A 12,176-nucleotide genomic window follows, 5' to 3' on the forward strand; every position below is an offset into this window, starting at 1 on the left:
CGCTTCACAGATGATGTAGTGTGCTGTGGATCATGTGCAGCAGTTTGTTTTTCTGTCATCTGTCCAAGAAAAGCTTTTTTAACATATCGTTTCTGTCTATGCAAATTATAGCCAGACCTACTTGTAGTACAGTGGTTTCTTTCTTTTTTAAACTCTCAAAATTGTTGCATTTGCGACACTCTTAATATTTGTGCAACGGCTCAAATCGATTTTCTTTTCTGTTCTTCCAAAAACACTTTTGTTGTTGTTAATAAATGTTTGAACAATCAGTGTAACAGGAAGCAGCTGAGCAACAACAAACACCGGTCACATGTTCGGTCACATGTTCGGTCACATGCTCCCAAACGTGAGCTCACCTAAAAAAAGAAGGTGTTTTCTAAAGTTTAACCCTAACCCTAAACACAAGTGCATGTAAAAAAAAGCCGATCTAATGTTTCATGTTCATCCTTTGATAATACAATAAAACAAGTGACTAAATTCTAAGAAATAAACACAAAAAAAACAATCATGATCGAAGTAAAATGTTTATTACAACAGAGAGACAATCATATTTTCTTATAACAAATGTGCAACATGGATATAAAAAGAACAGAAACCACTGTCAGAGACGCGCGGGTTCTTCCGCCACCTATTTAGCGTACAGCAAGTCTTCTCGTTTCGCGTACATGGAGCTGAACGAGAACACGGCGTCCGTGAGGATGGTGGGGAGGAACGGGAAGAGCTGGAAGAAGAAGGTGTCCATGGCCGAGGCCAGCAGGTACCTGTATTTGGGGCGCGCCGCCGTGACGGCGTGCAGCATGGCGTCGATGACCATGTCGGCGTTCTTGAACCCGCTCTGGCACGATGTCGTGTAGTACTTGTTGGCCAGGTCGATGTACTGCCGGTTGAAGATTTGCTTGCGTTCCTCGTCCAATTTCTCCCAAATATCAGAACTGGATTTGATCTTCAGGATGTTGGTGGCTTGGCCGAAGTTACCCGGCTGGATGACGCTGACCTGACGGCGGAGAACAAAGAGTTCATTCCACTGTGTTTTCATCGCAAAGGCTTTGGCTGAATAGTGCAATGTGTAGTGAGGATTATTTATACTGTTTATACAGTATCCCACAATGCACGGCGACAGGAAGTGGAGGGCCATCATGCATTGTGCTAAAGGAAAAATGGCCGACGGTAACAAGAGAGTTCTGGCGCGGAAAAAATTATAATAATACTCTCTTTAATGTGAGCAGAGATAGTACTTTATATTTAATAATTAGGAAAATACACGTGGACGTTCATAAAATGACATTTTTTAAACGATTTAAAATACATGTTTTTAATATTGCGTATAAGTAACAGCAGCCTGTTTGTAATCTTGTATGATAGATTATAGAAAGATTGTGCATGCTTTTTGTCGCTGAATTAAAAAGTGTAATGATGAAAAAAGAAGCCTGCAACTTCCCACAGGCGTCACATTTTGAATCTACCGCAGACTTTCCCCCTAAATATCATGCCATCACTGCCGTACCTTCACACCAAAACTGGCCATTTCCACGCGGAGGCAATCGGCAAACGCCTCCAGGCCTCTCTTCGACACGCTGTAGGCGCCCATGTTCAGGCAGTTGAAGAAGGCGAAGATGCTCGACATGTAGACCATGCGACCTGAAACATAAAAGCAGTAACTTTAAAACACCAGCCCCAGTAAAGAAAGCAAAGGTTGCGGTGAAGCGTAGCTCCGTTAGCTCACCTTTGGAGGCGCGGATCAAAGGCAGGAACGCAAACGTGGTCCTGATGGCGCCGAACAGGTTGACGTCCACCATGGTGCGAAAGTCTCCGATGGAGCTCCACTCGATCTCGGCCCAGTCCGTGATGCCCGCGTTGTTCACGACCGCCCACAACCCTGACGGAGCATCAAAAGTAATTGCTGGAAAATGACGTGCATTGTGCAGATTTCATCTTTTTTTTTATGCATTATTGACGGATTTCTCAATCACGACAACGTGTGAAACTGCCGTGAAATCATTCGATTTTCATCGGACAATATCATCTCCATTCAAAAGGCGCTTCAGGACACGAATGCATGATGATAGAGATTATGCATGAAAACTGAACTGAATTAGTAATAATTATGTGGCGTGTTCGTATGTCAAAAACTTATTCGAGATAGTAAGTTATGAGTCTACATTTTGAGTTTCTTACTTTAGCATCTAGAAAAAAGGATTTAGTTCTTCTATTGTTCTTATGAATTTGTACATTTTAAGGAATAACAAATAAAAACACTCAAATAGTTTTGACTAACTTCAGTCGCATCTCAAAATGAGGATTTAAGATCTTGTGACAAATAAAGACAGTCTTGGTAGATCAAAAATGATTAGATAATACATCTAATTTTAAGTGAGTAAATTACAATTACAAGGCAAAGTTACAAGCTTTTAAAATCAAATAATTGAGATAAACCAAAAACATGACGTAGTATCTCACAATTTTGATTTAATAAAACAAATGTATTGACATTCATTGATAGAATTAAGTAATACTAACATTAATAATTGATTAGACTGATTATTTTTGTTTTCTCACCTTTCTCCGGCAGGTTCCCCTGGACCATCTTCTTGGCCCGCTGCACGTCTTCGTCGCTGGTGACGTCCATCTTGAGGATCTTCAGGTTACTGGAGCTCTCCGTGGCCAGACTCTGAGCGCCGGCTCCTTCTGGGGTCAAACACCCGGCGAAGACCACGAACCCTTTGTGGTCCAGGCACTGCGCCAGCTGGTGCCCGAAGCCGCTGTCGCAGCCCGTTATCAGCACCGCGTAGCCGCAGCCGTCCACACCTTGGCCGCTGCAGCAGTGGCGGGAAAACAGCTTGGCGAGGGCGAAGAGGAGCATGGCGGCGATGGTGACGACGCCGGTGATCAGGCAGATGAAGAAGATTGCATTCATGGTGATGAAGTGTCTGCGAACCAGCGTGGAGGAAGAGTGTCTGACGGGGCCGTCCGCTGCACAATATATGGCCTCACTCGCAACACACCGCCGGTGGAGGCGGTGCTTTCTTTTTTGTGTTGGGGTCAAACAATTTGTTCAGGTTTTCATGTGACTTCAAAAGACACCTCTGTTGCGCAACACTGTTTCTCACTGGAAATGTCAACAATCAACATATGAGGAAGAAGCAAGACCTCGACTAATCAGTTATGAAGGCTGAGACTTTTTGGAAGAGCAGACGGTCGTTTGAGGAGAGCTGACTGAGGCACTAGAGGAGCATGGAGGACCTACGATGCTCTCCTGAAGAGGATTCATGATGCATTTATTAAACATTTCTAAAGAATATTTACTGGGATTGTTCCGGTTTCCTCGTAGTCGCTTTAAATATACGTTAGAAAATAACTCATAATGCAGAATGGCCCATTTCAGATTCATATTAAATCATAATTAGTGATGCATTCATGTTGCAGCTGGTATGAATGGAGACATTTTAACTACTTTCTCATCATCATTTATTGGTTGATTTCCATTTTGCAAATCTGCAAAGTTATTTTAGCGATCAAATAAATGTAGTGGAGTAAAAAGTACAATATTTGCCTGCAAAATGAAGCAAAGCTGAAATATATAAAGTAGCATAAAATGGAAGTAAAGTACCTCAAAACTGGTCTTAGAAAAGAGACGGTTTAGTACAGAGAACATTCAGACGAGGTCTCCAAAAATTGCATTGGAGCCTATTTGCGCACATCTGAGACATTTGAATTTTTTCATGTACCAAACCATATATTCCACTTGTATATTACTTATGGTGTTCAATACATCCACATACAGCAGGTTGGGGCTTTTTTTCTCCATAAAACAAGCTATGATTTACAGTTTTATACAGGGATTGGTTTTTAAAAGGTTTAGTATATATTGGTGCATTTTGAATGCAGGACTTTTAAATATTAGAGCATTTCCACTATAGTACTGCTACTTTTACCTGAGTACAAGATCTAAATACTTCTTCCATCACTGCTAATGTCAAGTTTCAAGGTGTCTTGTTATAGAACACAGGGTTGCATCAAGAAAAAACCTTCACGCTGCAAAAGAAAAAAGAATCAACAATTACTCTTTTCTGCTCATTTTGGCAAGATTTACAGTACTTACCTCCGCTGCTATGCTCCTTTGTTAACGGCTCCTCTTCTTCGCTCTTCTTCTTCAGGGATTGGCTCACGTGGAAACTCCCAAAACACCATCATGGAGCTGCAGCACCGACCAAACCTACAGAGAACCCAATAGCAGACATGGTGCGAGTTAAATGGGATAAAACTGATGATATTCCGGAAACCTTGTGTGCTCATCTGCTTTGGGGGGTTCCACAGAATATAAAAGAGATCCCTTTGATTCCCCTCTAAATGAAATGTCTCAGTGGTCACATATCACTGGACTGTTTCAGAGGAATAAAACAGCACCATCATTATGATGCGAGCACAAGCGGGAGGTATGATGTGCCGTCTTCTTTCCCACACATCATGTGTTGCAGCCGCTCACTGGCGCTTTGTGCTGCACATCTCATTCACTCTTCCTCTGTTATCGTGCCGACACGACGCTCCTACACTCAAAGAAATGACACTTTCAACTTAATAGAATCATGGAAATGATTTCCACACGATTAAAATGCTTTCTTTAAGCATTAAGCAAACTTAAAGTACTTGAGTATGATCAACTTAACGGAGACCAAGGTCACGGAGACCAAGGTCACGGAGACCAAGGTCACGGTGGATGTTGGGGGAACCTCCCGGGTCTCTGTTCGTTGGCTTGTTCCTCAGCCGGATGCCGAGTCGCAGACCTTCTTTCTTGGAGTCCACTTCCTCGAATTCCAGCGAGGGCATTTGGGGAAAAGCTTTAACATGCGGCATGCATGCAGGATTAGGTGCACTTTATTGTGTTGGGGTTTTAAGCATGCAACAAGTATGATACTCGCAATGCTTGATGGTTTTCCATCAAGCATTGCGCCGAAGGAAAAATGGCGAGCGAAAATAATAATAATAATAATAATAATACTATGTTCTCTGCTCTTTAATGTGAGCAGAGAAGCGCATCATAACAGATGGTACTTGGAATGCACGTGGAAGTAACAGCAGTTTTGACTTTCATGATTTCTTGTAATCTTTAGATAATAGAAATATTGTGCATGTTTTTTTAACTAGTTGTTGTTGCTGAATTGAAAAGCTGCATTCTGTACATTCAAAATAATGTTCATGTTTTTTCTGATTGTGACTAAACTGACGATGCATGGAATGGATGGGAGTTTCAAAAGAAGGCCTCAATGCAGATCAAAATAAAGGATGGGACAGAGCAAATTATACAATTAATACATACATCAAGTCAACCAATTAACAAGCAAATAATAATAAACAACGTGGGGCTGAACTGCACCATCAGGGAGGTCAGCGAGGAGTCAAGCCACCGCTGAACCAAAGCTAATCTAAATGTACCGTCAGCAAAGAGCCACTCAATAAAACACACATGCAAGAACTCTATTCAATATATCGGTTAAGAAGGCAGACTCAAAGTTTATAATGGGAAACTAGCTGGACTGGAACACAGTCTCCTCCCACAGCCGAAGACAAGCAGGCGACTGGGATCTATATTAATAAATATAAATCTCTGGTATCCATGTTTTAGTCCCTCGCTACACATGAAGAATCCAACAAATAAACACAATCATCTCACATTTAATACTGTGAACTAAAATAAAGATATCATGCTTCTACACTATCACTGTTAAAATCATGCTTTTAACTCGTTTAGCCCCCCAGCCATTTTTCTTCAAAATTGCATCCCCATACTAAATACAGAATATCTCCCCAACCACAAGGGGCTACTTGAATAATTTAAAAAGGTACAATATACAGACAACACTAGTGAGATCAGTTAAGAGGTTCTTATAGCGGTATATGGGTTACTGGTTTATTGGTGGATGATAGAACACAGGAAAGAAAAGAAAAAACCTCAGATGTATTTTCTCTTTTTAATGATGCATATCATCGCTTTTTTCTACTATAAAATATTACTATGCATTAACAGTATCGCTGCACTTTGATTAAGTGAAGTTAAATATTTTTAGTAATTAATTTAGATTAATTAATTAATTAATTTACAGATTTCGTGAACCGTAGGTTTAGGTCTGCTGAAAGCCAAAATACCCTAACTTTCTTCCTGGACCTTGAACGCCTCTGGTTCCACAACAGAGGGGCTCTGCTCAAGCAGATGCACCAAAACATACCAAGCAAGCATCGTTTATCCATAAGTAAGTCATATTTCAGTTTTTGGGCTGGAATGTGGTCGATATCTTGCTGAGGCTTTGTCTCACAGTGGTTTTGGCGCAATTGGCGGATTCCGTAGGTTGTAGGTCATGTGTGGCATCAAGCTAGGTGAGAACCATGAGAACCATGAGAACCATGACAACCATGACAACCATGAGAACCATGACAACCGAGCCCCGGGAGGAACATGACTTTGTCCTTTGAGAACAACTCTCTCTCTCTCTCTGGGACAAATGAACCTTAGTGCTGGGAAAAGACGTCACAGTGCTGTGGGGATGGTGTGTCTGTGTGGCCGAGTTTTGTTATTGCCATTCTATTAAAATACTCATATGACTCATAAAGCTCATGACCTTGGGGAGAAAACAATGTAGTGTGTTTCTCTGATCGCCTGGACTTCTCAGAGGCGCCTGTGTTTAGCTGTTGATGCTAATGTTGATTATTAACACATTGATATTACTGATGCTGCCACAGCTCTGTCAGAGAAAACCTCGCTTCATGACTTACATTAAAGTGTCTACTATTTAAACCAGTCTTCTATGAATGTTAAGAAAGGAAATGCACTGTAACTAAAACTACACATACATGGTGTTGACAGCAACGACAGTATTCTCTCTGACAGGATGCTGGCTCTGCATAGCAACTATCATTTTGTGAATTTACAGACACAATGAACACACTGTGTTATGAACACATAGTTAACAGACAAATGTTGAAATCAAAAAGCTAAAATTAGCTAAAATGAGGCTGAAGTTCATGTGAAGAATCAGTGGAGAAGCTAAGAAAGTAATATAACGTATGACTTAACTTTTATATAGATCAAATACGTTTCTTCCTTTTTTACCTATATACATTGATTCATTTGTATTTATTATGTATCTAAATATATAAAAAACAAAACAGCAAATCAATTTTATATTTATTTTCGCGTCAGATATTGACAAGTTATAATATATTGCAAGATTCAAACCTTCACAGATGTTCTCAAATTGACAGAAAGTCTTGTAATCTCAATGTTGACGGAACAGAAAATACTTCTTTGATTGACGAACACAACAAAACGTTTGTGCTGATCTCCATCAGCTGTGAGTCGCACATTTTAGGATAAGTGTCCCTTGATGGCGCTGTGATGCTGTTTGACTGTAGAGAAGATGGTTCACTAACGCAGTGGCTCCCCCGTGTGGTTCAGACAGGTCATTGCAAATACATGTGGCAACATAAATACACAGATGTGATAAAAATGCAAAACAATGTGCCCCTTTTTCCACAACTTCAAGTAGAAAATAGTATTTCTGAACTCTGTTTAGCTGCTTCGGATTTTATTCACGCTGCAAATCATCTTATTTTTGGTGATTTAATTAAAATTAACCATGAAAATGCCAAGTGGGTTCAATCATAAGCAGCAAAATCAAATTGCATATAAACAGCAGGTGGAATGAAGAGGTGCAGGCTCTTAATATTGATCCATTTATGCATCATTTAATTCCTCCGATTGAGATTAATAAAGTTTTATTTACTCACATTTGGCACATTGTCTACTTTTAGAGAATATTCCGACTTTATTGGGAATTTCAGTCCAGTTTTCTTCACACAAAACAGAGTTACAGTTCCTCACGGTCCTGAAACAAGATGACGATGCTTCTCTTTTCCCTTCCATGTTTTGCTCATGGAAACTTCTGGGTGGCTTTTAAACGGTGCGTTTTAAGAAGTAAAGAGCGGGAAACATTTCAGTCTGTGAAGTGACCCACTCTTGAGTACGAGTTGGTGGCATTTCCATGAGATTTATTGACAATAATAAAACAAAATCCTTTGATTTCTGAGAGTTTTCACCCCCTCAATATTAATATCATACCCTGAATATTTCATCTAAGGCTTCAAGAACTTGCAAATGTGTCCAAATACTGTAATTGCTCTGAATGATTTCTCTCTTGATTTATGTCGTGGAGCATAAATATAAACGTTTGCGTGGCCGATATTGATCGTATCAGTGCTGATCAGTGAGGCAGAGTCGTTCTTGTACATTTTCACAATGAGAAATATAAACTTGAACATTCTTGAATTCAGCGTGTTATGCATAATATGGAATAAACAACTAATATATTAAAAAAAAAAAAAGTTCATCCTAAGGTGGTAGAAATCTGCAAGTTGTTTTTTCAGGAGGGTAAAACAGTGTTTTACTCTGAACCCTCTGAAACAGAAACCGGGTGTCCGATCCCGGCCTTCCCAAAGCACAGCGGCCTTACGGTCCGACAATGAGGCTCCGATCAGGTCTCCACCTTCCCGTAGGTGCCGTCAGGTGGTCGGTAGTGTTTGGGGAAGGCCTTGAGCTGCAGAGAGTTAAAGGCGTACTTTCTGCACCCGACGTTCTTCACGGTGTTTTCCCGCCTGCAGCCCTCGCTGAGGAGACACAACGGCACGAATGAGGACAAAATAATAGAGACGGCGACGCAGAAATGTTTGTTTGACCTTGAATGATACTTACTCTGCCGGAGTGGAGGGCTCTCTTTGTCAACAATCAACAAAAGACAACATAAAGTCTCGACTGGCCAATGGATAAATTAATTATCATATTTAGTTTGTTAGAAAAATACCAGCAATGCATCTCTCTCACACACACGCACACAGAAGAAAAGTAGAAAAGGAAACACAGTTAAAGTCAGTTTAGAGATGCAAAGATGGGAAAATACACGTCAACCTCAAAGACCACAAAATATCACCAGAGTTGAGTTCTGCAAGCGGAGGAACAGGACGTTTATTACAGCGGGGTGGTGCGTTCAGGGACACTCTGACCGTAGGTTTTCTTGGGTTTGTTGTACATTTAGAGAGTTTGTTGTACATTTAGAGGCTTCAAGTTTCAGAGGAAAAGCTCCGACTGCTAATCGGATCAAACTGATTACTTTTGACAACAAAAAGCCAGATTTTAGAATTTAAAAAAGAAATATTCCTGTGCAACCTTTCCTCAAAACTTTCTGTTCAGATAATAATAACATAATAACACAGCTTTTGGTAATTAATAATTCTCAATGAACATACAATATAATATATAATGTAAAGAGGAGGCTCAGAGCAAGTGCAAACTGTTATGTCAGCAGTTTAGCAAGAAAAGTAAATTAAATCAACAGTAATTACACATAAAAACTAATAAATCTGCATTTTAAACAAGACGTAGTGAATAAAGTGACGGCGTGACGGCGATGGCACAATTATAATAATCACATTAAATAGATCATTTGTATATAATCTCCTTTGGAATAATTTAAAGATAATATATAGCAAACGTTTTGGCAATGCAGAAATACAACTTATGTACAGCGATACAAATATATTCTCTGACACATCTGATTCTTAACAATAAAACAAATGTTTTAACAAAGAAAATGAAAATATGCTTCTCTGTCAGTGATTTAAATTAATATTAATAATAACAACAATAAGGAAGCACTTGTAAATATTGGGAATTAATGATAAGTGTATCAGACATTTAACACGTTACTTCATTCTAAAACAAAGTTTCATGTTTTTTACATAAAATAATTCCCATCCTTACTGCTCAGCGATTATGTAATTACATATTCGTATATTCAATGTATTTATAATGTTAATATCTATTCTTTTTAATTAACTAAACGTATAACTTCTGTCTCACAGAGGTAGTTCTAAACTGGAGCGACGAGATACACACATTTCCTGAAATAAATAAATAAATAAAAACAATGAAAAGGAAATGTTCCTTTTAGGTTCAAGCGCTTAAGATACACAACGTGAGAATGTACAACAAATGTGTGTTTCTACTGGGCGATAAACACAAACTGGTTTGAGAAGCCGGAGCGTTCACGGGTCACGGGAGGAGGCGGCGCTCCCAAAGGAGGCTATTTTGGGTTCTGATCCATTTCCTCGCCGGGTCGATGTTAATGAGACGGAGCCGGGGAACTCTGAGAGGAGAGCGACGCTTTCCTTTAGCTGCACAGGCGAAGATATCGATCTTCACACAGCAGCTTTCCAACGTGTAAAGAAACTATACGATAATTTAATAATTACTTGCAATAAAGCTGAATTAATGCGCTAAAAACCTCATGAAGCATTTGCCGCAACGCTACATTCCTCAATCCTTCATCGACACGAGTTTAAAGCTAATATTAACTGTTGCAGCTGCAATCTGGACCAGTTTTAGGGTGTAGAACCAACACCACTCTGCATAATCAAACACATTTCCCCTGAATATCCTACAATCACACATCCCAACATCAGCCAATTCGAAAACTGCACAATTCAGCGATCAACTGGAGCTGATCCTCGCTGCTCTGGGACCAATCTAAGTGCCTTAAAGACTCGATCTGGGGGAGTGAAGAGCATCGAACGCGTCTGTTCTCTGCAGATCGTTGGGTTCTAGCTCAAGACTTTAGCCGACACACACAGGAAGGGCGGATTTGTTCTGCTACAAACTTGCTACACAGGAAAATGCACATACTGCCCTTCAATCACAGAAGGATCAGGCATGCCGTCACACAAGGTATGCAACGTATTTTAAACATTTTAGTTCATTAAACAGAGGGGGTTTCGGTTCCCGCATGAGGAAAGGAACCAAACTTTTCACGAGTTGATATGTGTTCAGTTTGTTTATCTCGGAGCAAACAGGGCTGTAAATACTACGTCTTCACACATATTAGTGCTCTGGGTTTTAAACCCAATGAAGGGTGAAGGTTTAGTCAGAATGGAAATGTTAAGCTGCATGTAAACAGAGTCATGACTGAGCCACAGCGGCTGGAAAGTGCACAGGCTGAAGAGGCCAAATACCAGCAAATACTGCCTGGAAATATATACAAATATAAATATAGAAGCTTTGGCACAAAATAAAAGCTTTTGTTTGCAAAGTGCATGGAAGACGATGATGAATCAAACAAATAAACAAACAAAGATAAATAGATTTCCATTATAATAGCTACCATCAACAATCCTTCCTGAAAGCGAGACTTAGAATATATTTATATATAATCTGCATGTTTCTTGTATACATATTCACAACCAGCTGTAATTTCTGGCCTTTGCTTCACAAATAGACTAACTGTCCCCTTTGCTCTTTTGTTGTCAGAGGATGAAGAATAAGGCAGAGCACAGGTCATATATCTGTCCACTAGAGGGCGCTTTCCACCACACAGGCGTCACAGATCTAGATATGAATGCACTGTTTCAGATAATTTTTCTAAATCCTTAAATATAAACCACTTGTAAATGTACCTGTTCATTTTTTTAGGTTTAGCTCAGTGTTCAACAGATGCAGAACAGCTGTTTTATAGCGATGACTCTTTACGTTATAGAACCGTCTGGGAAAACGCAGCATAATAATTAAGCAGCTTTTCTCACCCGGAAATGGACATAAATGGACTTGAGAGCGGGTAAAAACAGGGAGAATGGAGCTTTTGGAAAATGGTGATGCAGTCTGGGTTGCTGCTCAGTCGAGGCTGCGGTCCGTGTGACATTTAGAACATTGAATGACCTCTGACCTCTCCTCTCTCCTCTTTAAATGTCAATATGGCAAATGACAACACGCAGGTGCCGTCAGTAAGCCACGTTCAGATCATAACATTTGGACTTTCAGTGAAACGGTTTAGCTCGTTGGCTCGCCGGCCAACAGGAACAGAAAGTACGCAAACGAGAACAGAAGAGGAACAGATTTCATCCTGAAAACACCAACGGCAGAAGTCAACCGTGACATCTGCGTCGATATTTTTCCATATCAAAAACATGCAGGTTTTCGCAGCACGACAAAGGAATAAAACCCCAAACAGAACAAAAGCTGAGGTCGGTTACGCAACGCCCCGAGTCAGGGTGGGACGTGCTCAGCATCAGTGTGCATGAACTACATCCACCCTCAGGAGTCAGTGAGGAGCGTCCCATCCCTCCACATGAGCGTCTTCAGC

The 12,176-nt window shown here is 40.3% G+C and overlaps 1 protein-coding gene across 1 annotated transcript; it reads right to left on the reverse strand.

Moving 5' to 3' along the window:
• Positions 1-628: 628 nt before the first annotated feature.
• Positions 629-4,824, reverse strand: LOC306752967 (D-beta-hydroxybutyrate dehydrogenase, mitochondrial; the record flags this gene model as incomplete). Its single annotated transcript, XM_079236800.1, has 5 exons — positions 629-994; positions 1,505-1,638; positions 1,724-1,876; positions 2,557-2,970; positions 4,710-4,824. 5 exons carry the CDS (start codon positions 4,822-4,824, stop codon positions 629-631), a joined length of 1,182 nt encoding a protein of 393 aa, XP_079092926.1.
• Positions 4,825-12,176: the final 7,352 nt, after the last annotated feature.

Source organism: Taurulus bubalis (genome assembly GCF_910589615.1).
Source record: "Taurulus bubalis genome assembly, chromosome: 21".
In the NCBI taxonomy this organism is placed as follows: Eukaryota; Metazoa; Chordata; class Actinopteri; order Perciformes; family Cottidae; genus Taurulus; species Taurulus bubalis.